General features: G+C 42.7%; 1 protein-coding gene across 1 annotated transcript; it reads left to right on the plus strand.

The window, feature by feature from the left end:
* Positions 1-600: 600 nt before the first annotated feature.
* On the plus strand, positions 601-26,555 carry TMPRSS2 (transmembrane protease, serine 2). Its single transcript, XM_018557444.1, has 14 exons — positions 601-612; positions 1,335-1,355; positions 2,985-3,216; positions 6,525-6,611; positions 8,459-8,569; positions 10,848-10,977; positions 11,995-12,105; positions 16,626-16,669; positions 17,671-17,839; positions 18,305-18,471; positions 20,098-20,196; positions 21,102-21,244; positions 23,224-23,376; positions 26,511-26,555. The coding sequence occupies exons 1-14, from the start codon at positions 601-603 to the stop codon at positions 26,520-26,522; spliced, it is 1,491 nt and encodes a 496-aa protein (XP_018412946.1). The 3' UTR covers positions 26,523-26,555.

Raw genomic sequence — 26,555 nt, forward strand, 5'->3', positions numbered from 1 at the left:
TGAGGAGTGATGGCCATACAATGGGAAGGAGGAGTTGTCACTGGGATAGGAAGACACCTACAGAAATGAATACAATGTTAGAGGTTACTTCACTCAGTTAAAATTGTGTTTTTGTATTGGTCTCTATTGGAGAGATTTCCCATCACTTCCTGTCCTAACATGTGTATGTATGTATGTATGTATGTATGTATGACATTCCGGTGACTTGGCTCACAATTAAACTAAAAATGTGTTTTTTGTATTGGAGAGATTTACCAACACTTCCTGTCCCTATGACAACAGTATAAGAAATGAGGGGAGCAATGCCCATCCAATAAATGGGAGGGGAGGCATTGCCATTGGAATTGAAAGATGCATACAGAAATATATACAATATTAGAAGTTTCCTCACGCAGTTAAAAAATTTGTTTTTGTATTGTTTTGGAGAGATTTCCCATCACTTCCTGTCCTAACGTGTATGCCTGTACATATGTATATATGTATGTATGACATTCTGGTGACTTGGCTCATATATATAATAATTTTATTTTTTTCTTTCAGAACATGCAGTGAAGGAACCCAGGGTGTCACTTCTGTAAACTATCCTGTCTCCTCACAAAGATGCATACACCGGTATGTTACAAAGTATATTTAAAGCGTACCCTCCATGGCAAACGGAAGGTCCACTATCGTGTCTACCCCCCAACAAAAATGACTTTTACCCCTGCCTGATGGCTGTACTCATATAGTTGGCAGCACGGAGCTGGGCCTTATTCCATGTTGCCACATATATGCGTACCTCTTATGTGCCACAAGAGCCCTGAAACGTGCGTCCCAAGCACTGTGACCCCGCTGTCATCAACAGGCCCCGCCCGGTCACTAAGCATCAGAGGCTGGGACGAGGTTGTGTGTTTTTTTTTGGGGGGGGGATGGTTACTTTACAAAAAGCTTTTTAACCCCTTTCCACCAGCAGGTCCCTTTAAGAAAGTTTAAGGCCTGGGCAATCCCGATTTATGTGCTCATTGTGATTGGCTGATCACCATTTAACCGACTCCCCATAGTTGCTAGGTAACCGCTGGCAGTGACCGTGTAGTCAGTGATCCAAGCTGCCATATGTTGCACACAGCGAGCGGAAAAGGGTAAAAAGATTTCATCATGAAGCAAGCAGGAGCATTAAAAAAACATTACATGCAATTGTTGTTTTTTTTAACCAATAGCCCTAGAATAAAACTTCAGCCAAAACTTCTGTATTAAAAAAAAACCTTGAATAAGGCGAGGGAGGGTTTAAAAGTATCTTTGCGCTCCATTGCAGTCTGTGTCCCTGCTGTATATATTTTCCCTCCCTTCTTGCCCAGGTGATCGTACAGGAAGTGAAGGTAAATGGCTCGAGTCTAACCTTTACTCCACTTACTGAAGTGCTATATTAATGCCTCTGTCCCTTTTGGAGACAGATTTAATCTACCTACTTTGGTAGTAACCCAGATAAGAATTTTCGATCCATTTATAAGGCAATTATAATTTTTTTTAACGTCTGTTTAGTTTAGGATTAATTAGTAATCTGAAGAGTGAATGCCCATTTTAAAACGATCTGCATACTAAGCAAAGCTCTTCAAGATAAAGCCCATAAATACTATTTGAGTATTAAATAGTTTTGGGCTGCCTGTATCACTCCAAGTGCCAGCATGACTTGGCACCCAGTGGCATCCAGGGATTTATGCCCCCACCTAGAGTGGCTTCCAACTATACCATAAATGTCCATCTAAATATCCCACCAATTCATAGAAGAGATACCTGAGCTTTTAGTGCCAATAGATCAGCACTGGCATCAAGATTAATGCCCAACAATATGGCTCCCATCAACCCAACCTCCCTAATGTAAACCTAGCCAAAACCTATTTCTTTCATAGTGTGGGGACAGGCAGGCCCGGTGCTAGACTTTGTTGTACCCTAGGCAAGACCAGCTACTTGCACCCCCCAGCGCCGCAGCCCCCAATCCCACCCATTCGTTTGCGGCCCCATTCTCCTGTGGGCTAGATTCCACAGGCGATAGATGGATGTAAGCAGCCAGGACAATAGCCAGACTGCTATTGGCTATTTTCATTTGAAATAGCCAATAGCACACTGGCTATTGAAACACCAGCAACTGAGCAGAGGAGCGGACCTGAGAGAGGAACTTGTTTCTTAGTATCGCTCGTTATCAGACCTGTCAGTTGCTGGCAGGATTTACCTTCTCTGTTTTGTTCTGGTGACCACTGTGACAGGTACAGGAAGTGATGAGAAATTTTATAGTTGGCACCAGAACAGGAAGTGAAGGGGAATTGTCCAATGAGGCCACCTACTCCAGTGGCAAACGTCTAAGATGGGATTTCCCATCCTTTTGGAGAGATATGCACTACTTTTCTTTTGTGCCTCCAGGACAGGAAGTGAAGAGGAATATTTCCATTAGGGGCACAAAGAAAAAAAATCCTGACTTGGATTTTAACAACTACGTTCTCTTTCTAAAACTAATAAACAAAGTTTTGGCTCTAGATATACTTTAACTATATGTTCTCACTCAATGTGCTATGCATGCTCAAAAAAACTTAAAGTACACAGGGTATATGTATTATATCCTGTCCTTGTGCCCTCCTGCTGCTCCCCTCCTCACACTTGTCGGCAATTCCCGGCTGTCAAAATGGCAGCCGGGAGTTGATGTATAAATACAACAGCTGATAGAGCAGCTACTGTCAAAAAGTGACCATCTAAATGAGTATTCAGAAACACCACTGAGATGCAAGATGGAAAGATACAAAGCAACGTGGTTACCTCTGTATTTACTCCGTAGATCAAAGGCATGAGCTTTGATCTGCATATAATGTCAGCTGAAGAACTCCAGGCAAATTATAGAATTAATCCTTGCAGTGGGGCTACAACGCTGATCCGCTACCGCCCTGGTGTTAACGGGGTCTTACTGAGGTTGGCCTTTTATTCCAATTTTAATAAGCTAATATTTTTTTTTGTTACAGTCTGCGCCTCCACCCTCCTATTATGACAACAGGGGGTACCAGGGAGATCACAGCAATATCTATGTGACCCAAGTGCCGTACAATGTGAACCAACCACCATACAATGTGTATGCATCGTCTCCTTCACCCAACCATCATGCTTCGCCAGTGCCACATTACTTGCCCAATGTGTCTCCCCACCACTCTGTGCCAGCAAACCAGCACGTGAAATCCTCAGGGTGCGGCTGTGCAGGTGAGTGCACCCTGTAAAACTACAAGAATCTGCAAAATGTTCCTGATTTTCAGGATTGTCAACACTGATCAAAAGTACCATATCACACTGTAGACTGAATTCATATATTTTAATTATGATCTTTTAATAAATTATTAAGCGCTGTAAAAATTAATGATACAAACAAGAGAGTAATACACATAATGCGATAGTAGTTACAAATACTTCCAGTTATATAGCAAAACATCTATAGCAATTACAAGCTACAATAGGTGAGAGACCCCCTACCCATTCAACTTTGCAATAATGGATGGAACCAGAGCACATGGTGAGCACATGGCGGGGGACACAGGTATAGAGGTGAATATTGGTATATACTTCTTCTATTAAGAAACATGGGTTTAAGAGTTTTTTTATTTAGACCAGAGAGGGTCACTTACAGGAATGAATTGTGGGAGGTCTAGGGAGGTGGCAATATGTGCTTCACACCCAGACATGCAGGTTTTTTGGGTGGAAGTGACCAATTGGAGCAACAGGCAGCGTTGTAGCTTGCAGGGCTATGCTTCATAGTTAGTATAGGGTTGTGTCATTGAGTGTGTAGTTAACAGCCCATCATAAGATTCAGCAACAACTTTAACTAAACTGATGAGGGCTGTTTTGTAGCTGCTGCAGTTTATATATCCCATCTGCTCCTATTTCCTCTGTGCTCTTTCTGCTCTTGTTATTATATAGCTGAATGCCTCAGAGGAGGGGCACAACCTCTCCTAGGCAAAGCAAGAATCCCTAAAAAACAATGATAGTTTGGGGTCAGTTTGTTTTTAGCTTTATTAAACCTTGTTTTATAACCATTTTGTAAATGAAACACAACCTCTCCTAGGCAAAGCAAGAATCCCTAAAAAATAGGGCTGCAACAACTAATCGACATAATCGATTATAATCGATTATTGAAATTATTAAACCTTGTTTTATAACCATTTTGTAAATGACAAAGGATCCCCAAACACTAAGGATTATCTAAAATGGCACAGCAGTGCAGCTTGCTTTTCAGCTCCCTTTGTCTGACTGAAACCTTTGTAATTAATTGTCTGATAAGGGAGAAGTCACCACTGTGATGGCCGATTCTATCTCTGACAACAATGGGTTGTACTTGATGGACATATGTCTTTTATTCAACCCCAAATACTATGTAACTATGTAACAACTGGCTTCCTTTAGCACAGATAAAAAATAATCACGTTAATGATGTGAAAAAGTGTCTAGAGCTCATCCTGCTGGCACGATGAAGACTACATGGCATTTATATAATTTATAATGGACAGGACTAAAAACATTTAAATAATATATTTTTTCAGGTAAATATTACAAACCAAGAAAAAAAATATATACAAAACTACGATCCCTGTAGTTACACACCAGCTGCCAACACATAGGCAGGCAGTGATAGACTTGCCTAGTAGGAAACCTGGCATGCTTTGCAAAGTGAGGACCATGGATCCACATCTTTAAAATATGTTTACCCGTTGAACGATTTTATAAAAAGAAAAACGAACTGACCCCAAAAAATCATACCTTCCCTTTTAAGAAACAAAAAATGCTGTTGATAACAATAAAATAAATAAGTATTAGTACGTATTAGTACGCTTAGGGGCCAGGATCAGCCTTGTCATCTAGGGAAAACCCCTTCAACTGTTGTTGTATAAGCTAGATTGAAGCGTTTAAAACAGAATTCTGAGTTTTTGAATCGGCTGATTTTCTGAGAACTGTTGATTTCCTGTTGCCAAAACAGAGGAAGTGTTTTGGATTGTTTAATCTGCACCAACATTACTGCCAGTGCGAGCTATGAATCAACCAGGAAACTGAGCGTTTTGTCGCAATAAACAAAACATAAAGCATAAAATGTGCATCTAAAACGCGCATAGAATTGCTGTCGCCTAGGTGTGAACGGGGTCTAAATATTTAATTTTTGACACTTCACAGAAACAAGAAAAAAAAAAAACAGCGTGCGGCTCCCCCGGCAATTCATACCAGACCCTTTAGGCCCGGTAGGAATTTTAAGGGGGAACCCCTACAGCAAAAAAATTGGGTTCCTCCTAAAATCCCATACCAGACCTGGTATGCTTAATCTGAGCAGTGGCCTGGCAGGACAGGAAAGGGGGGGGGATAAATGCGTGCCCACCCTCCCTCCACCATACCAGGAGACATGGAGAGAGCGCTTTTCCAGGAGGGGACCCCCTTAGAAAAGAAGAATGTGAACCAAAAAAAAAAAGCCTATATAAATAAATATAAAAAAGATAAAATATTTAGACCACGGCCTGATCTAGGTCAGTGTCCGTGTGAGAGTAAGCGTCAGTGTGTGAGGAAATTGGAAATATGGAAACTGTAAGTCCCAATCATCAGGGGAAGGGGATGTGTACACCGATCTCCTGATTGGAGCAGTTCAGAACAGATTTCACTGTTGTGACATCCATGCCCATCCAGTTTTTTCCTCCATCTTGCAATGAAGGAACAAACTGAAATTACTGGACCCATATTGGTCTATGGTGATTTGGATGTGTCCCTTTACATCAGAATACCTCAGATCCTCCACAATCAGGTCTGTCAGAGCAGAGCTCTGTTCCGCTTGGTTTTCCGGACCTGGCCAGAATTGGGGGTAATTGGATGTAAATGGACGCAGATTAATTTAGACCTGGCTGCACATAGACTAACATTGTGAGGGGAATGCCCACGTGAAAGGGCTCAAAATAATGTTGCATTGTATCATGTAGACTTTTCAGAAGTGTGTGCGGTGCCGCAAAACGCGTTGAACACTGCCTTCACCCCATCAGATAATTCAGTAAGTGCATGTTGTGAAGTACAGATTTCAACAGTGGACTAAGAGACTGCTGACTGATTGGGATGACATAGGCAGCATGCATGTGGTTGGAACAGATTGGTACAATCAGCATGTTCTTTTCAGTTTAAGATTAACGATACTTTGTATATGGAATAATAAAAGAAATCCTATATATTTTTGCTGTGGATGTAAATCCTTTGATGTGGCACTTGAAAAGTCCCTAAACTCTCAGGAGAAATAGTGGTACATACACTTTAATGATTTTGGTCAAGCCACAGGTTTACATGTGTTATGATATGAAAACATACTACATACAGATATTGCAGAATTTTAATCCTGGTCATTGAAGTCTCACAAATCTGTTTGTGTTTTTTTTTTTTTGTTCAAATAAAATCCTGTTTCTTTGTATTATTTATTTATTCTAGGCAGCTTGTTTTAAACTGTTGGGAGGTTCTAGAACATATCTGCATGTCTTTATCTGTCCTCCTTCTTCTAGGTAGGAAAAGGTTTGTTTGTATCTTCGCCACCGTCTGTATTCTCGTGGCATTAGCAATCATCGCTGCAGTGCTCTGCTGGTATTTCGGTAAGTGCATTTCATGGAATTTTATTTTTATTCAGAAAAAATGCACCCTGGACAATGCTAAGGGTTAAAGTAACTTAACCTCATGCTCATTATTGTGTATGTTGTATATGTTTATGCTGTGCTCTGCTGCTCTATATACTGTATATAATGCATGGTGCTCCACAATAATATACTTCTCGCTGTGCATTATATACTCCACACCGCTCTGCTGTATAAAATGCATGCTGCTCCACAATATACACTGAGTGGCCAGATTATTATGACCACCCCATCAGTACTTCGTTGGGCCACGAGATAACTCCACGAGATGACTTCGTTGGGCCGCCTCGTGACTCCACGAGATGTTGAAAGGTGATGCGAGGAATCTGACACTGCACTGTTGCCCTTCTGTTGTCTTCTACCAGCCTTGCCACTCTCCGTTCTGCCCTAACATTGACTAGTCGCCGACGGCCACAATTCGCACATTCAGACCCAGATTTTCGGCTGCCAGTCCAGTCTTTAAACACTTTAACAATGAGCCCCTCTTGAACATTTAACAAATTCTGCTGTTTTGCTTATACTCGCTCCATGGCTCCCAGCGCCAACAATCATGCCACGTTCAAAGGCTGTTAAATCGCGTTGTTTACCCATATCTTCAGGAAAAAATCACTTCTACTGTCGTGTTAAACAACCTGCTTTCCTATTTATAATGGTCTGGCCCTCTAGCAACTTCAGCGCCAAATTGTAGCTAATTTGCCTACAAACGTCAGGTGGTCATAATAATCTGGCCACTCAGTGTAAATTGTGCTGTCCACACTTTTTTGATTCACACAGCTCAGTTTGTGACCTCCCAGAAAATGACAATGTTACAGCTGTCCCAGTCAGTAATCTTTGGGGAGGGGGAGACTAAAGCCCGTGACACACTGCATGCGAAGCCGTGCGGAGTAAAGCAAAGCTGTCAGGCACGAAGGTTCGCATGCAGTGTGTGAGCTGAGTGCGGGCACATGAATGACAACACCTTCAGCCAACTGGCTCGCGCGTAACAGCCGGCTGGACGTCGCATCCTGAGCCGATTAGCTGAAGATTACATTTTTCATCTCTGCATGCTCAGCTATGCGAGCTTTTGCAAGCTGACCTGCTGGTGAGAAAATTACATGACACCGTGCACACGAAGACAGCGCGCCACCGCTCCGTTCTGCTGCTCGTGCAGTGTGTCGCAGCCTTTAAGGAAATGCATCATCTTGTTTTTCCCAGAATGCTCCTCTCTGGAGCATTCTTGAATGGAGCTCGGGCCTGCCTTTTGATGAAAAAACATATTTGTTTTTCCTCCTAATATGACATGTCACAAATTAGTCTAAATAGATTTGAAATTATTATGGCCATGGGTGAGAGTTTAATTCTTTTTTTTACTTGCTGATGGAAATTTTAGGAGATTGAAACTGAACTCCGGCGTAAGCAAACATTGTCTAAATAGTCGTGTATTCTTCCTTGTGTAGTAATCTAGTGTGACACTTGAACTTTCCTGTGATAAAGACCGGTCACTGCGGCTCTCACCTTATGCAGGGTGACTGGTCTTGTCTCTGCCCCCCTCCAGCAAGCAGCCTTTAGTGGGTGGGGCCTGCTGGGTCCCTTCCACTGCTCTGCTCTTTGCATCGGCTATGTACAGCATAGTGATGATGCCATTCCTACTTTCTTAAGGGTGCACCATTTTAAACAGTTGCTGGTCAGTGCCTTCAGTATGTGCCCAGATGGCCTGAATGACAAGCCATGCCTGCTGTGTATGACTGAAGAACCAAACCTTCTTTTGCTAGTTTGGTGATTTGTAACGCACACAAGCACTAATGTATTCTTTTTGCTTTCCTCCCAAGTAACTACCAGCTGTGAAAGGAAGTGCGGAACATCTGACAGTTGTGTAAAAGCTTCTCAGTGGTGTGATGGCACAGCGGATTGCCCCAATGGGGAGGATGAAAGCTACTGTGGTAGGTGTTTGATGTGTATCATCTATGTAATCGATGAAGAATTAATCACATTGCTCCCTTCCCCCATCTTAATCTCACACACAGTTCTAGTGTTTACTTCCTGTTCCAGAGATGCAACAGAAAATGAGAGGAAATCTCTCAGAAGTGAACATGACTCCCATCTAGGAGAGGTGTCCTAGGGAGACGTGTCCCAATCAGAGTATTTTCCCTCATCTCTTGCTCTGATAACAATTAAATGTAGGGTTTCCCCTCACGTTCGCTCTACGTGACAACGGTCACCAGGACAAATGGAGGGATGGATCTGCCCACTGTGGAGGAAGTTTCTAATCTTTCCCTAATCTATCCAAAACTGTTTGCCTTAACATACACTTTAATTCACTTCTTCCTCCCCTTCTCTCCATAACTACCTTTTTTGGGGGGTAATTTATTATTGTACTTTTTACCATTTGCATCCAGTTTTTATTTATTTTTTTCATCCTTATTCATTTGTTTGTTCATTTTTGTAGCAGCTATACTTCACTGTCTGTTATTTCATTCGGAAAAAAAACTTTGCCATGCTTTGGTACTGGAATCCTCATTTTAGCATCATTATGAACATGACAAAATGCAGAATATGTTTGAATCTACACTGCCACCTAAAATGTTTAAAAACTATTTGTGGTCAAAATAGAAAATTGCATATTTTTACAATGATCATGTATAAAAAGCAAATAATATTTAGAAGACAATACAATCAAAAGAAAAGTTTGTTTGCCTCTAGTAAAAAATGTTTTTGTATGTATTACTTTGGGATCATTCGGAACATCAGGGTTATGGCTAAATCAATAGGCCCATTGCTGTAATGTAAAAATTGCTCTGGACCATAAGGGTTTTAAAATACAAGAAGGCTTGGGGGAAATGGGGAGAGTCAGGACCAATCTCAATTTTTAAGGTCAATATAGGGCAAGATGTGCATATAATTTTATCTGCATGTACCAAATGTTTTAGCAGTATTTTTTTTATTATGTGCTAAAGCACAAGTTAAGGTTGAAAGCAACCCTATCACAAAGCTGGGTAATCCAGACTGACCATATGATGGAAATGCATAATGAGAGGTGACATAAAGGCAGCTGAAGTTTTGAGGCTAGGTTCACACCTAGTCTATTCAGATGCTGAGCTGTTTTTGCACGTTTTCGATTGCGCGACTGTTCATTGTAAACTCTGCGGTTGTCGCACGTTTTTCAATGTATAGAGATGTCTATGGGAACCAAACCACGCAACAAAAGCTTGAAAATAGCTCCTGCACCTTTTCGAGCGACAGGCGATTTCGTCCGTGCGAGAAACCGCAATGGTGGGAATAGCCTCCATTGACTTCAATGCGAATCTGTGTTTTGCGTGATATTGCGCGACTCAAACCGTGCGATAAATCGCCTAGGTGTACACCAGCACTGAATCTTGACTTTTCCTGTAACTGGAGACTGACCCAGCTCCTTCTGACTCGTGACCGACTTGTGGGACCACTTATTGCCATAACGTAGCAATATGGGGGCCTCTGAGGTTGGAGGAGGTAAGTGAGACAAGTTTACCTTTTCCAGGAAAGCTCAAGATTTGCCTATAATTTCAAATAATTAGATATACTAAATATGTTGATACCTGCTTTTCACTTCTTTTTTTTATCGTATACAGACCTTCATTTAGCTGGTTTGGTACTTTAAAAATAGAGTGAACTCTGCTTGGGTAATCCCTGTGTCTTATGTTTGCTTCATTGGGCAGCTTGAGAAGTCCGTTTTGGTGTTCAGTAGCCCAACCACTATTGCCACATTGTTTCTGCCTGTCCTAACATAGGATTCTGGACTGAATGCATGGCTCTGATTTAGCTTGGAGCAAGGAAACGCAAGGGTGTGAAATTAAGGGCTATGTTCCCAGACCCAGCCGCTCTCAATTTAGCCAAAAGAGCTGGCGGAGTGATGTGTCTAGGTCAGTAGATGGGTTGTTATCTGTGGGTTGTGTGCTGCACCTGTTTGGGTGGATCTCACACTGTTGTAGTTACCTGTAGACAGGACGGGGGGGGGTTTGAACCCCCTATCCGCCCCCTTATCTACGCCCCTGCCTGTAGACCATACGGAAAGCCTGTCACTGCAGCCCCCAGTGGGTATCATATCTGACCTGTCCTCAGGGAGGGGTCATCCACCGAAAGTTCCTGCAACATAAAGTCGGGCTTTGGCCACCTATTACAATAGCATGTATCACATGCCATCGTTACTCAGTTTTTTAAATATTGTTTTATAACTTTTTCCAGCACGATTATACGGAGATAAGTTTATACTACAAGCTTATTCCTCAAAAAAGTCAGCCTGGATGAATGTGTGCTTTGATGATTGGATCAACAATTACGGAATTTGGACATGCCAAGCTATAGGCTACAAGAGGTAATTATTGCATTTATTGTTCATATACAGGATGTGGACTGTCCCTGAGATGTTGTACACTAGGATGCCATCTGCTATGCTAAATAGGAATAAAACATTTGTAGATAAACCTCTAAATTAAAGCCAGGTCCATAAAGACATGGTTTCATGAGTTTGGTGTAGAGGAAGTAGAGTGGCCTGTACAGAGCCCTGACCCCAACCCTACTGAACACCGTTCAGTAAATTGTGAACCAGGTCTTTTTTGTCCAACACCAGTACCTGGCCTCACAAATGCTCTTTTGGCTCAGTGGGCACACACTCCAAAATCTTAACATCCGCAGGTAAGTGGAGATTGTCTTAGCCATATAGGGGAGAGGACAACTTCATATTAATGTCCATGGTTTTGGAATAGAATGTGCAACAAGTTTATTTAGGTGTGATGGGCAGATGGCCACAAAGTTTTCTAAGTAAATGAAAAACATATTTGTTTAACCGATGTAAGATGATTTTAAATCAGCATGCAGAGCTACAGTGCAAGGCAAATCTGCTGAGACTGTTCCTGGGTGTGCATGGCTACCACTGCCGGCACCAACGGAGATTGTGCCCCTTACAATATTTGAATTTAGCCACCAATGAAGCCCAGGTCAGTTCCTGACTAACAGGGTGCCCCTAATTGATTCCTCAAAACAGACCGCTCATGTATCCTTTTTAGTTTGTCTGTTAGCAGTCAGCCTTTTCACACAGCAGCAGGTTCACACAGAAGAGAGAGCAAGAGAGAGATCTGGCTTCCAGGTAAGATGTGGACCTAGGAAATTAAGTTTTTTTATAACACCCAAAGCTCTAAAACAAAACTCCAGGTTTCAGGACCCAGACCAGAACTTAAAAGTCTGTGAGAGCAAAGTTTGTTTTCTCAAAATCAGTCCTAAATCGTGGTGATGGTGAGAATGTTATTGTTTTTGTTAGTTTTATTTCATGCTGATGTGCCATCATTATACCCCTAAATGAATTGTTTAAAAACATTTCTGCTTTTCCCCTCAGTTCCAGTTATTACAGAACTGAACTACAAACCGTCACATCAAACTTGAAAGGTTTCGTCAGTATAAACACCAGCGCCACCTTTGACAAGCTCTACACTAGTGTGAGAAGCAGGTATGCTAACACATTATTTAAACATGTCATGTGCAGCCACTTTCTCCATTCTTCTGATCAGAATCCACATTTTTCCAGTCAAATGTGGGTAACGTCAATTCTGCTTGTTTGCTTCACCACACTTTGTTTGTGTTTTAGTAAGTAAAGCATAGTCTCTGTGCTGCCCTACTAAACATGCATATGTCATGAGCAACTATGGCTGACCCCATGTACCAACTATACTCATTAATAAGGTTGTGTTAAAACATTAACATGCCTGTTGATAATGTAGCGCTCACCCCTGAAGGAGCTGCCAAAGTAACCCAGGTATTCTGCCAATAAGCCAAAATGTACCGCCCAAACAGGATCCACAGCACATCAGCACACCTTGGAGAGTTTTGTAACGGCTTGACTAAACAACTAGTGCATATTTGTAAAGCAGTGTAATAGAGAAGACAATAATTGAAGAAAATAACATTTAGCAATATACAGTGGGTATTCTGACTCCGCAGCCGTGGTTGTCCGTATACTGAAATATGCAGCACTGACTACCTTAGATGCTGTCCTGGTCTTTGAATACTTGATTGCTAATGTCTTAGTCTGAAATAGTCTCTAATTCTCTATACTACTGGGCAATAGCAATAGTCTAAGCTAGTCATCGTTGGGACCCATACTGTATTGCAGAAGCTAATGGAAGAATATCATAAATAGCCAAAGGCCTCTTATCACTCCCGGGATCAGCCAGAAGAGGTGATGTCAGTCAGCGAGAGACGGGTGTCCCCTTTCTCTCAAGCCGACACCTCTGATGATGCTGAAGTCATCTGGGGATCCCTTGAACAAGGTCTCCGGTCACCGAAAGGCACTGCGCCACTTTCCCTGTCAACACCGTCTGGTTCCCCCCGAATTGTGGGCCTTCTGGAATCACTCACGGTACTGGTTCGGCCCTTCGTCCAGGCTGCGATATCCCCGCTGTAGCCGTGTCACTGTGTCCCTCTGAAGCAGGGCAGCAATCAGAAAGTTTGGGGCCCCTTACACGGCTTTAGGCTGATATACCGCAGTGCTGTACAGAGAACACTGAGCCAATCACATTAGTCAAACTTGAAGCGGTGGAAGTAAAAAAAAATAAAAAATTGGTGTGCAATATAGTGAAATGGAAAGTGTAATCAATGCAATCAATACAGAATGTCACCGGCTATAGAGGACTACAAATCCCAGCAATAATACGTTATACAGCACAATGCAGAAAACACCACCAGCTATAGATGAATACAGCAAAGCCCAGCAATACATTATACATACGGTGTATAATGTATTGCTGGGATTTGTAGTCCTCTATAGCTGATGGTACATATACAGCGCAATACACCATCAGCTATAAAGTAATACAACCAATCACTATCACAGCAAAAAAAATGTATACAGCATGTGGGGGGTCAGCCCATCTGGGACTCTCTATGGTGGGCTCTGAAGGGGTCTCAGGTGGGCTGGTCAGGGCTGTATCCCCCTCTCTCCCTCCCTCCCAGCTCCTCTTACCTGCTCCTGGTGCCTATACACCTGGCCTCCACTGCAGCCGGACTGGTCAGAAGTCACGTCACATCACTGACGTGACGTCACTTCCGGCCGGTCTGACATCAGAAGAGCAGTGGTGCTGATGGGGCCCCAGCCTGTCTCGAAGCCGCTGGATCGGCAATGCTGGGGCCCTGCGCTGCTAGGGCCGCCTCCAGCGCGGCAGGGGCCGGCCGCCTCCTCGTCTTTAACCTTCGGCCGATACTCACGTAAGGGTCCTGGGCGGGCCCCCCAGGCTGCCTGAGCCCCTTACATGAGTATCGGCCGTACCCCCTGCTCTGAAGTGATCGTTCAAGTGTCTCTGAGCATAGCAGAACAGGATGTAGTCTCTCTAACTCTCTGAAGACTATTTGATCCACCTGCGCTCTCCTCGACAATACATGCAAAGCCTATGAGCCCCTCTGCATAAGCGGCAGCCACACAGCTCTGTCTCTTACACTGGATTTCCCCAGACTGGCACTCACAGAGTCTATGGGTCCTCTGCAGCAGCAACAGCCACACAGATCTGTGCATTTGGCTGAGTTCTCCCGGACTAAGCACGCTCAGCAACACCAGCTCAGAATCAACCCTCCTGGGAGTTGCAGTCTGAAAGATCTCACACAGCACCACTAGCCTCCTGCTCTGCACTGCAACTCCCACAAGTCTCCGCCTCACAGGCTGCAGAAAGTCAGTTCACTATTTACAAGCAGAATATTGATTTTTTTCCATAGCAAATTATACATAGGGGCTACAATAATAACATCATCAAGCGGATATAATTCTTTGTGCAGACCGTGCAGATGCACAAGGACCTTCTGTGACTTAAGGGGCTTGCTTGCTTCTAGGGAATGTCAGAAATAAGAGGCATTCTTTATGATGGCCTTACCATGCTCCTGGTTTGTGATATATCCAAGTAGTATCGGTGGAGTCGGTATTTTCCTTTACTGACTCCCATTTTTACCTGACACCGTTTGGGCAGCAAGTGAAGGGAGGGTTTGCTGTCAGACCCCAGTTACATATCATAAATTATGTGTGAGCTCAGGGTATCGCAAAGGTTACTCCTTATCTGCATCTATCCATACACAGTGAATAAGTGCTTGTATTTGGGTAGAAGTTGAATGGAACACCTGAAAACTGTTCTTGCACAGGGATCCTTAGGTGATTTTTACCAAAATGCATGTATATATAAGTTTACAAACCATAATGGAATGCTACAAGTCAGCATTTGCATTTACATGGCTAAATGCACTCACACTAAGTGCCACTATGGAAATGCAAAACATCTATCGTGTTTAGGCTTATATCCATTGTATTCATTCAAATTGTCTCCGGGTATATGATACAGTGACTGGATAGTTTTTAATTAGATCTAAGCAGAATATAAAGCTGTCCCACTTTATTTGGTATAATGGTAGCTTACCACTATGACCCCTGTGACGATTACACTGTCGGGTCCCACTACATGCAGAGATTTTCCTGCTTTGGGATAACATCTGAGCACTGGTAGACTGAAAGAGTTATGTTAGATAGAACTGGAAGACTGAGAGTTATGCCTCATTCACACGAGAAAAGGCCGGCACGTACAGCCCCGTGCTGCATGCACGGCCGTATCAGGCAGCTCCTGGGAAGCACAGGTGCTGCGTGATTAGTACGCCCTACGCTCATTCCAAGTGCAGGTCCGTACGGGTGTGGGCGTCCCGGCTTGGACACAGCCAGGATCCATCCTGTCAGCATACGAGTACGGACAACCGCACAGACGTGCAGGGCGGGTGAGCGTAGGGCGGCGTACGGCCACGTACTCCCATATAGAAGGACGAAGGCTGCGTACTAATCACATGCAGCACCTGTCCTTCCCGGGAGCTGCCCGATACGGCCGTGCCGGAGCTGTACGTGCTGGGTTTTTCTCGTGTGAATGAGGCCTTATTGACACTGGGGCAGGTTAACTAAAGCATTACACCTTAACATACACACACATTGCAGCCACCAGCACATGTTTAAATGGAAACATGCACGGTTCACAGCATCTGCTGTTGCATTTCTGATCATTTAAAAGAAATGTCTGTATAACTTTCTGCAATATCCAGACAGGAATGTAACAGCGTTATCAATATGGTAACTCTCTATAGAGCGGCAAACATTTATTCAATGTCCAGTTAAAACATTCAGAGATTCAGCTTAACAATTTTTTTAAATTATTGTAATGAAAAGAAGAGAAAAAATTGTGCAGGGAATGTTTCCAGAAAATATCTTACAAAACTGACAAAAGCGGGATTAAAAGTAAAACAAATTTAGCAAAGTCCACCTAAGCTTTTGGTTCCATGCAACTTGTTTGCACAGTATGCCCAATCTGATATATCAGCGTCACTGGCTCTCATAAATGACTCTTCACATTCCTTCCTAGGTAAACAAGAGCCATGAGCTGCATATGCAGCCACCTTTTCTGGTCTCTGAAGAGGTTTACAGAGATAACACAACCAGTCAGAGAGTCTGAGGGAGTGTGTTTGAAGAGGTGTTGAAGTGTTTTATTATGCTCTAGCAGATGCATCCTTTAAACCATTTTTTGAAATACATCTATATGTCCATCTGACAAGGTTTTATCTGAAAATCTGACAACCAGCATGTTATTGAACAGAATAAACTACAATTTGTTAGGGACTAAACATGAGATGGATATTATAAACGTGTCACTTAAAAGGACTAATGACTGGACACATGTTTAGACCCTTTGTTGAGACTGGGCCTAGGATCCAAAGTACTCCAAATGAATCCCCCAAGCCCCTTTGTTCAGACTGGCCGAGGACTCAAGGTTCTTCAAATTGATCCCTGAGTCCTGGCAAAGACCAAAAAGAACTTCACCACTGTTACCTTTTAGGCAGTTTTGTAGGCCAGGTCACATTTACCGTAACTATATTTATTGAATCATTAATATTTTAGAATGATAAATGATGGCTCAGAATTGCGGTTTTATTACGCTGCCTCTTTTTTTTTTTTTGCAGGGATTATTGTCCATCTGGAAAAGTGATCTCCTTAAGGTGCATAGGTAAGTCTTCAGTTTTTGTCAGGTAAATCAGAGAAAAGGAAAGGATGTTTGCAACCGCTGAGATTCCAGCTGTTATATTATTTTGCATGTTAGAAAATGAGATATAGCATATAAATTGTATTATAAACAACTTTCTTTCAATGTGCATTAGTAATAGCCATTGGTATAGGACATCAGTAGTATGTTTGTTTTAAAACTAATACAAGAAACAAAAGATAACCTTAGACCTCATATAATAAAATGGTGGAAAGAGGAAGTGCCTGACCTGACCTTAGACAGCAGTAAACCAGACATGGGAACACTCCCTGGTTTGAAGGAAAAATGTGTCTCTGGCTTCTGAGATGATTGGCTATTCTAATGCTTTCAGGTAAGACAGTGGAACATATTGGCGCCTTTTAGTAGTAATATCACTAGCTCATGTCAGGGTGTGTAAGGACCCATTCCTGAAGATTATGAGCCACTTATGTGCAGTTGGGAAGGTCCTTCCCAGACTGGTCTCAGTATGTGCCCTTCGGGATGCCAGAACCTCCACTCCAGAGACATGTTTGGGGTTTGATTGCTTATTAATCTGTGATCTTTTCTTCACATAATATCAGCCTGCTTGTGACGGGTCCGACATACCCTCTACAGTTGATGTTTTCATTGTTTGGGGTATGTATGCTCAGGAAAATCGGGACTTTGGGCTACTTTAATTTCCATGATAGTAAGAGACAAGTGGCAACTGTATACATAAAGAGTTGTAGATACTCTATAGCTGTCACATAACGTCTGATGTTGTATCAGATGACAACTGCAGACCATTCCATTGGTATTACAATCTTACTGACTGGCATAAATGCACCAAAGACTGACATTCTCTCTTTACTGGCACCAGATACCCACAACAGACAATGCAGTCAGCATCGTGTTTGAGGCTTATGTTCCATAGTTATTTATTTTTTGCCCTGGTTTAAAAATGTGGAATAATTACATTTTTGGATTTTTCCCCCCCCCCCCTGCAGACTGTGGAATATCTACAAAGAACCTAAACAGCAGAATAGTAGGCGGTACGATGGCTCAGAGTGGGGACTGGCCTTGGCAAGTGAGCCTACAAATCAGCAGATCACATGTGTGTGGGGGGTCTATCATTACCCCGGAATGGATTCTCACTGCTGCACACTGCGTAGAAGGGTAAACTCTCATTATGTGAACCATAAGATCATGATGGATATTTTTTGCATATATTAAAGCTAAAATCTGGGCTAAATAAATATCGTGCTTTCACTCTGTCATTGCTACCATTACAAACTAATATCTGGAATTTCGAAGGTATTTGGTGCATATCAAGTGGTGGATTTATAGTCTCTTGGCTATTCAAGGAATATATATTGTGTGTGTGTTTGTGTGTTTGTACAAGGTATTACATGTGCCAGGAGATCCACTTTAAATGGAAAATATCAATGTATCCGTGTAGTTCTCTCCCCCCACCCGTCCCCCTTTCCCTGCTGTCCTAGGTGATTGCCCATGGGTGCCATAATGCTAAATACAGCCCTGGAGAGCCCTACTACAAGGGACATTTTTTTTTACAGACAATTTAATTGTCTGTGATAAAAAGTTAAATATGTTTAAAAAATATTATCATGAATTTCTTTCTAGAAAATATGCTTACCCCAGCCAGTGGAGCGTCTATGCTGGGTCAACTGCTAGGTCAGGCGGCAGTGTCTACTACGTGGAGAGAATCATTGCTCACCCCAATTACAACACAGAAACCAAGCACAATGACATAGCACTGATGAAGCTAAAAACCAGCATAACGTTTACTTGTAAGTCAACTCCTTCTTTATTAACAAACTATGTATTGCATGATTGTGGTGGTCAGCTTACAGTATAGACTTTACCATTTAGAGCCTTAAACATGCATGTCAGGAAGACCATTGGTTAAAAGTGAAGTTTAATATATTGACATTTTACCTTCCCTGGTTCCTCCCTCTTTTCCTTATTAACATGCTAACAAATATGTTTACATAAAACTCATTTCATTTTCATTACTTTTCTTGCCTTAGATCCAGTGATATCATCACTGGGTCGCTATGCTTTTCTATGCACTGTGGGCAGATCATGGCTGGTGGGAGAGGCCAGCAGGGTGCTGTGATGTTTTCAGGAAGCCATGTACAGCACCCTGCTGGCCTCTCCCACCAGCTCTGCCTTGGTACTCCTCTGGCACAGATCTGCCTTGGTACTCCTCAAGAGCCCTCAGCTCTTATGCAATCAGTGGGCTGGCTCTTGGGAGGAGTTATGTAAATATCAAAATGATGGATATATATCAGCCTAGAGCAGTGGGTGTTCCTATACATATATTTGCATGCAGACTGCCCTGGATAATGATTGTAGAGAAGAACTGGTCGCACTCCTTACTGGAAATCAAAATGATAGGTGCTGAAATGACTGCGGATGGCGCCGCTATCACCTAAGTTGGGTTGGGAAGAATGTCACCAGCACATCAAAAATCCTTATAGGATCACCAATTGTTCATTTTATTGAATAGATTGTCAATTGAAAAACAAGCTCTTTCGGGACCTCACAGGGTCCCTTCATCAGGTTCAACATCGACGATGTATAATGCCCACATGTCATGCTGAGCCTCCATTATTGAAAGAACTGAAATCTGATTTTCAACAGCCAAGTTGGCGAGAAAAGCCCTAGATGATCCTGAATCATGTAGACAGGACAGTCAGGTTGGGGAGGAAAAAGCTAGAAGATGCTGGATATCCTCCAGCCAGGAAAGGAGACAGGCTGTATCTGACTTGCTGCAGCTTCTAATTCATGTTGTGAGAAGCTCAGTGTGCAAGGAGATCAGAGTAAACCATTTGAGTACAGGAGAGAAGCCTGTGCAGGAATAAAATGAAGGCCACGGTTCGTTTTTAAAGATCTGGATCTTGGTCCAGGACCATGCAGTTTTGCTTTAATACCCCCTCCTTAGCAGTTTATACTCACCCTAACTTCACTCCCACCTTCTATCTAAGTTTAAAAAGGGTGGATAAAATGCTGGCACTTCTGGGTATGAAGGAGGATGTGACTTACTCAATGTGACAATGCTGGTGCTTGGGGATTGGCCCAGAATGGTCACATGGAGGTGTGAAGGGAGTCCCCAGCCCTGTGTAAGCTTCACCTGGAGTGATTTGGAGCTTACACAGGTCCGTCTTTTAGTAAAGGTAAGTTGAGTATGTTCTGCCGAGAAGGGGGACATTTAAGTTAACCTGTTGCTTTTCCTTGTGTTTGAAAGACGAGGCTGCATTTCTGCCTTTCAATGTAAAACTTTGCGGGTAACATACAACAGAAAGGAAAAGCACAACATGTCTAGTATTTTTCATGCTTAGCAATTTTGTAAAGTGTTACATATTTCATGCACTATAATAAAAGTTCACTGAGCATGTACATGTTTTTTTCAGCCACTACCATCAAGCCAGTTTGTTTACCTAATGCTGAAATGCCATGGAGTAACACCCAGTCCTGCTGGATCTCTGGCTGGGGTTACACTTACCAAGGAGGTGAGAAGCACAGCTGCATAGCAGATTAGGCCCTAAACATTATGATTTTTATTTAGCATCAGTGATTTTGTTCTCTTTTTAAAAGTTTTCATAATAAGTACTCACAAGCATTCACCCAATAGGAAACAGTTTCCAGCCCCTACTGCATTTAAAGCTTGCCATACACCTATAGATTATCTGCAGATTTTCTATGATCAGATGGGAAAAGTGCAACAGATTCCTCCATCTACGCTAAACTGTGCGGATGGAGGAATCTCCCACTGGGCCCAGCTTCAGAATCTTGCTAGTTGGCCCCGCTGGCTGTCAAAATACCTGAACAATCTGATTGGATGCAGGCATTGCTCAGGTATTTTGACAGCCAGCGGGGCCGACTAGCAAGATACTGAAGCTTGGCCCACTGGGAGATTCCTCCATCCACACAGTTTAGCGTAGATGGAGGAATCTGTTGCACTTTTTCCATCTGACCATAGAAAGTGTACATATAATCTATAGGGGTGTGGCCAGCTGTAGACAAAACAAGCTGTAAGAGGAAATCCCACCTATGAAGACAGCAATAAAAACAAACTTTCTAGTAGAGTGAGGAAGGTTTAGAACCTCTGTCAGGATTTTATTGTTGTACATGTGCCCATGATGGAGATTACCCTACTCTTCCTGTCCAGGTGATGGGTGCCAGAGAAGAAGTGAAAAGAATTCTGCTCTATGGCGACACAACCAACATTTCAAACCTGATAGTACTGTAATTTAAACTCCTTTATATTTCTATCCATAGCTTCTTGTTATATTCCCAATCCTTTGCAGGAATTGACTATCACCCTAGATCTTTTAAAGCTGCCACAAAATTACATACAGGACAAAGAAGTTGTTCACAAATGATCTTATAATGTTTCTATGATATCCTCACACAGGAACCACTTCGTCTTACCTGATGGCAGCTAATGTGCCCCTGATTGACTCGAAAACCTGCAACAGGCCTTCTGTCTACAACGGAGTCATCACCTCCTCCATGATATGTGCGGGATACCTCTCAGGAGGGATCGATACTTGCCAGGTAAAAGAGAGCTTGTGTCACTTTGGTGTACTGCTCAGTGGGATTCGGAACAGGAAATTGGCTGTGGAAAAAAAAAACATGCACCTGAAGTGAAGAGGAGCTTGGTCGGAACTTGGAGCATACACAGGGCTGGAGTCATCTGCCCCCTATGTGACAACCATTGACCCATAACCAATCACTAGTGCTGTCATGGGGGAGCAAGAGGCGTGAGTCACATGCTCTTCTCTTCTGGCAGCTGAATGGAAGTGGAGAGAAAACTAAAGGAATGAGTGTATGCTGCTGGGGCCTACATACTTGAACTGATGAATCTGGCAAGGTCCAGAGAATCCAAATTAGGATTTAGGGTCTGTAATCTCTATTGGTTGCCCTCACTTTCACACACATTCCCTTGACTGTGGTTAGTGTACCAGTGCCATATTGGACACAGTGACACCAGAAGTGCTTGTACGTGGACTGGAAATCTCTGGTGTTAAATCTATTGACTTATTCTGCCAGCAATTTTCCTGGAAATGTTCATACTGGAACATGCCTTGTAACTACTTTACTAACTCTGTGTTACTGCCTGTGGCTGAATGTGTTGGCTGTGACCCATTTACCTGCATAATAGACTCGAGGATTACAACTGTTGTCCTGTATATTGATTGTGCAACATGTATTTTGGCTGCTTCAGGATTAGGCGTAATGGTGGGGATTTATTAAAGCGGACATGCTTGTTTTTAAGGACAGCGCTTACGCAAAAGAACCTGCACTGTAATCTTGTTTATTTTTAGTTTTTTCTGCACTGTAGATACCAAAGGCGACATGTGAACTTCATATGGAGTAGCATTTATTTTGCACATTCTTTTTTGTATTCTCCTGTAATCATTTGCCCTTTTTTTCCCCCCTTAAAAGTGTTGAAAAACATTTTCCCAAGCAGTTCTTATTTAAAGGGAACATGTGATTTTTTTTTTCTCTCCCGTTCATTGAAGGACACAGGGAACAGATCAGAGATCATGTACTGTAGGGTAATATCGCCACCTGCAGGAGAAGGACGCTAGGCACAAAAAACTAAAGACCAATTACAGCCTAGGGGCGGCCCCTGCCGGTGGCCAAACCCCCCACCTGCTGACAAGTCTCATGCGGGGCAAAGCAACAGGTTTACATAACTGCACCCTTCCAAGCAGCACATACTCCCCTTCCTTTAGATCCCCTTCCTGCAGCATTCAGCTGCTGGAAGCGGAAAGAGAAAGCCATATGTAAGTCATGTCATGGATTCTACACATGGCTGAGGACCCTCACGTGACAGCCTTGGGTGCATGGGTGGACAATTGAAAAGCATTAGGGCTATCATGTGGGAGGAAGGTAAGTGAGTCCTCATGATCACCATACCAGAAGTATTCCAACAGATAAATGGAGTGGCAAAGGGAGGGGGAAGTATGTGTAGCTGGAGACGATGGTAGCTAAACCCATGAACGAAAATGTAATACAGTGGTACCTCGGTTCACGAACGCTTCTGTTCCCCAACAATTCGGTCCCTGTCCTAGGGTGACAATCACTTACTGTATTGATTCTAAAGAGGAGCCTTGACACCCTAGGACAAAACTACATAATTCCCCCCTCCCCCAATCTTTCCTCCATAACATAGATGCAGAAGGTGTTTTTTATTCTAATTCCACAGAGGCACAGGAAGTTATTGGCTCTTAATATTTCTGTCAGGATAAACTGTTATTTTTCCACTTGTTGAACAGATCTAACAAAATGCTTTCAATGGTAAATTGAAAAGACCAAAAGGAAGCAAGTAAAAGAAATTAATTGTTAAGGTTACACTTGAAGTGTACCTGTTGCTTCCTTCTGCGTAGACAAAGTAATGTTCACAATTATTTCAATCTTACGGTGCTGAATTCAGCCCTACGTTAAACAGAAGTGTGGATGTTTGCAATGTTGTCAGTAATATAGATGCAAAGCTTTTCCTTTAATCACTCTCATTTGTTTATGCACAGGGAGACAGTGGTGGGCCATTGGTCACTAAAACCAACTCCCTGTGGTGGCTTGTCGGTGACACAAGTTGGGGAACAGGATGTGCCAATCCTAATAAACCAGGAGTCTACGGCAATGTGACAGTGTTTTTGGACTGGGTCTATCAACAGATGCAGGTATGGTAAAATTCAACTTTCTACCAGCAGCTATTACAAATTACTTTGTGTTCTAGACCTGACTGAAACAGTGTTATGGTTCTGGCACTACTGGGCCATTGCATTACACTACTGGGTATAATGCTTCAAGGTCCTCTCCTTCCCATTCTAATGTTGAAGGTTCTACAGTCTCCCAGCTTTGACTTTGCCCATAGAAATCTAGGTTCTGTTTTATCCTGCTTTAATGTTTTAGTACTCCCTCTCCTAATTTTTTAGGTTCTAGACCTGCCTAACACATCTATAACACTCTTATTACTCAATTATAATACTCGGGGTTTCATTTTGCCTATAGTGATTTAGGTTTTGGTTCTACCTGCCCAAATATTAAAGGTTTTAGAACTCTATATTCTAATTTCCCTGTCTACTTAAATGATCCAGTCTTTGGCCCTGTCTACCTCAATGATCCGGGCTCTGGCCCTGTCTACCTCAATGGTCCAGGGCTCTGGCCCTGTCTACCTCAATGATCCGGGCTCTGGCCCTGTCTACCTCAATGGTCCAGGGCTCTGGCCCTGTCTACCTCAATGATCCGGGCTCTGGCCCTGTCTACCTCAATGGTCCAGGGCTCTGGCCCTGTCTACCTCAATGGTCCGGGCTCTGGCCCTGTCTACCCCAATGGTCCGGGCTTTGGCCCTGTCTATGATGACGGTCCATTTTCTTGCATCTCCAACCATAATTCTTCAAGGTTTTTCCCTCTCAACCACAATGTTCTAGTGTCTGGCACTGTCTACCATAATGGTCCACAATTTGGCCCTATCCACGCTAAGGGCTCTTCAATATCTGAGCATAGCATCAATCGCACAATTCTGACACGAAGATGCTATGTACTACTTTTTTTCCATGGAATCATGTGAACGCCATACTCTGATATGAAGGGGCCCGAAGGGTCTAGTTTTGTCCCTTTTACCTTAAGGGTTTTGGCCCTTTCTAGGCTAATGGTGCATAATTCAAGTTTCGTCCCTGCCTATCGTAAGGGTCCAGGTTCCTGCCTGCTTTTGTTTCATCTTCTCACACGATCTACTATTATGTTTTAGGTTCTGGTCCCATAACTCCATGTTACTTTTAATGTAGAATAGTTGATTAGGGAAGAACAGTGAGCAAAAGTGGGAAAAATGGAATATAACTATATGCATTTTAGAACAAGTCTTGTTTCTCACTATTCTACTTGGCATATGTAGGCTTGCAATCCAATCTTCTCCCTCTCCCCTTTTTGTTTTTTTTAGTTCCGTGAGTCTGTTAGCACTGAAACCACACACATTTCAGGACAACAATGCTAGGGCGCATATTCATTTTATGACCGTAGGAATGGGCTAAATTAAGTATTTTCATTTCACTGAAATTTCAGTACATGTTGCCACTTTTGGAAAAATTGCTTTGGAGTGGACTGACAGGGAGAAATTATGATGCTTATAGTGTTTGTTTTTTAAGGGTGTGATAGGCTTCAAATGGTTACTGAGGGTTACAAATGCTCCTTTCTATCCTGGACCTATTTTTCAGCAAGAAAAGTATCCCCATTAGCTTCATTATTTTATGGGTTTTTTTCAAAGAAAGAAAGACCGTAAAAATAAGTTAAATACCAAGTTTAGAAGGACGGCACACAAACAACAATCTAATAAACACACAAAAGAAAAAACAAATACAATTGATAGTAAGGGCCCATTCACAGTATTGCCTTAGCTCATGTAATGCCGCCTTCTAACGTGCAATATGTTAAGCCAGCCTATTCATTTGTATTCGTTCATGGTTCATGTTGCATTTCTTTTTTTTTTTTAAATCTTCGTTTATTAAGCAGAATAGCAGTCTGACACAAATACGTAACATGAAGGCCAGCACGTAGGCAGCCAACAGTTCAGCACATAAGAAAAGAGTGTACAGTACAATGAGGATAGCAAAACCTCAAGTGAGTCAATATGCTCCAGGGCACAGTGGCAACGCAGTTTGTCACGATCCTGGCTATTAGCGTCAGACCAGCCACTGGTCAGTTAGTATTATACACCATAAACAAAGTGTAATCATTTTTCAACGTATGCTACATACTCGCCGTGCTTAGGGTATGGTTCCTATAGCTAAACTTAATCACTTGTTGCAAAAAGGAGCGCACTCTGGTAGAATCCAAAGAACCGTACAAAACAGAAATTCATGCCACTAGGCATACACTGAGCCCTAAGCACGGAAGTAGAGAAAATTCAGCATAACTTACAATAATACAGTAAATCAAGGAGTAAGAGTTCCACGAGGGATGCAGAAGAGAAAAGGTTGGAAATATCAGCAAGGTAGGGGAAAGAAATGTAGAAGGAAAGGGAAAGAACGGGTAAGGAAGGAACCTGCCAACCCCGATTCTCAGCTTGAAAGTGACTCAAGCATCAGGCTCCATTGCACAGGGCTATAGGCCGACATAAACCCAGGGCACGGGACCCCCACGTGGATATATTGATTTTTTTTTACCAGCGTAGTGCACCGCAATGTACGTCATTCGGCAAGGTGCTTTGGGGTGCCAATCCGAATGAATGGCACTGCATCACACAACATGCATAACTCGAGTTACCGCATTTCACTTCAGCAAAATCAATTTTGATGTAACAAATTGCTCCTGTATGACAGGTGTCCTTTTAACTATAAATACATTTTAAAAAAGAATTCTACAACTAAAATAAAATGCTAGGAGGTAAGGACTTTTTTGGCAGAGGAGACATGCAAAACCTCTTCTGCCAAACAAGTCTTCCTTTTCCCCTAGCTTTTTTTTTTCTTTGTACACTCATGGTGTACATACAGTACAGACTCTCAGCCCATTTCCAGCATCTGTAAAATGTCCCAGGGATGATTAGACTCCTGTGCGCATGTGCAGGAGTTACATTATCAGTGGCAGCCCAGGGGATCACCATGGGACCCGGAAGAATCGGCAGCAGAGAGGGCAGCGATGACAGATGCCTGGATCCGTCATCGCGGCAGAACAGCATAGACGACGGTAGGTATGTCTGCGTACATGCTGTTTATGGCCAAAGCTCACCCCCACCAATGGAAGTTGACTTCTGCTTTAAGGAAACAATTGTGAGTATAGAAGCCTGTATAACCTGTGTAATGTGTTCTTTTCTTTTCAGACCTATAGATGATGATGATGATATTCAGCACATTTTGGTTTTATC

Source organism: Nanorana parkeri, unplaced genomic scaffold (assembly GCF_000935625.1).
Source record: "Nanorana parkeri isolate BGI_ZX_2015 unplaced genomic scaffold, ASM93562v1 scaffold284, whole genome shotgun sequence".
NCBI classification, from domain to species: domain Eukaryota; kingdom Metazoa; phylum Chordata; class Amphibia; order Anura; family Dicroglossidae; genus Nanorana; species Nanorana parkeri.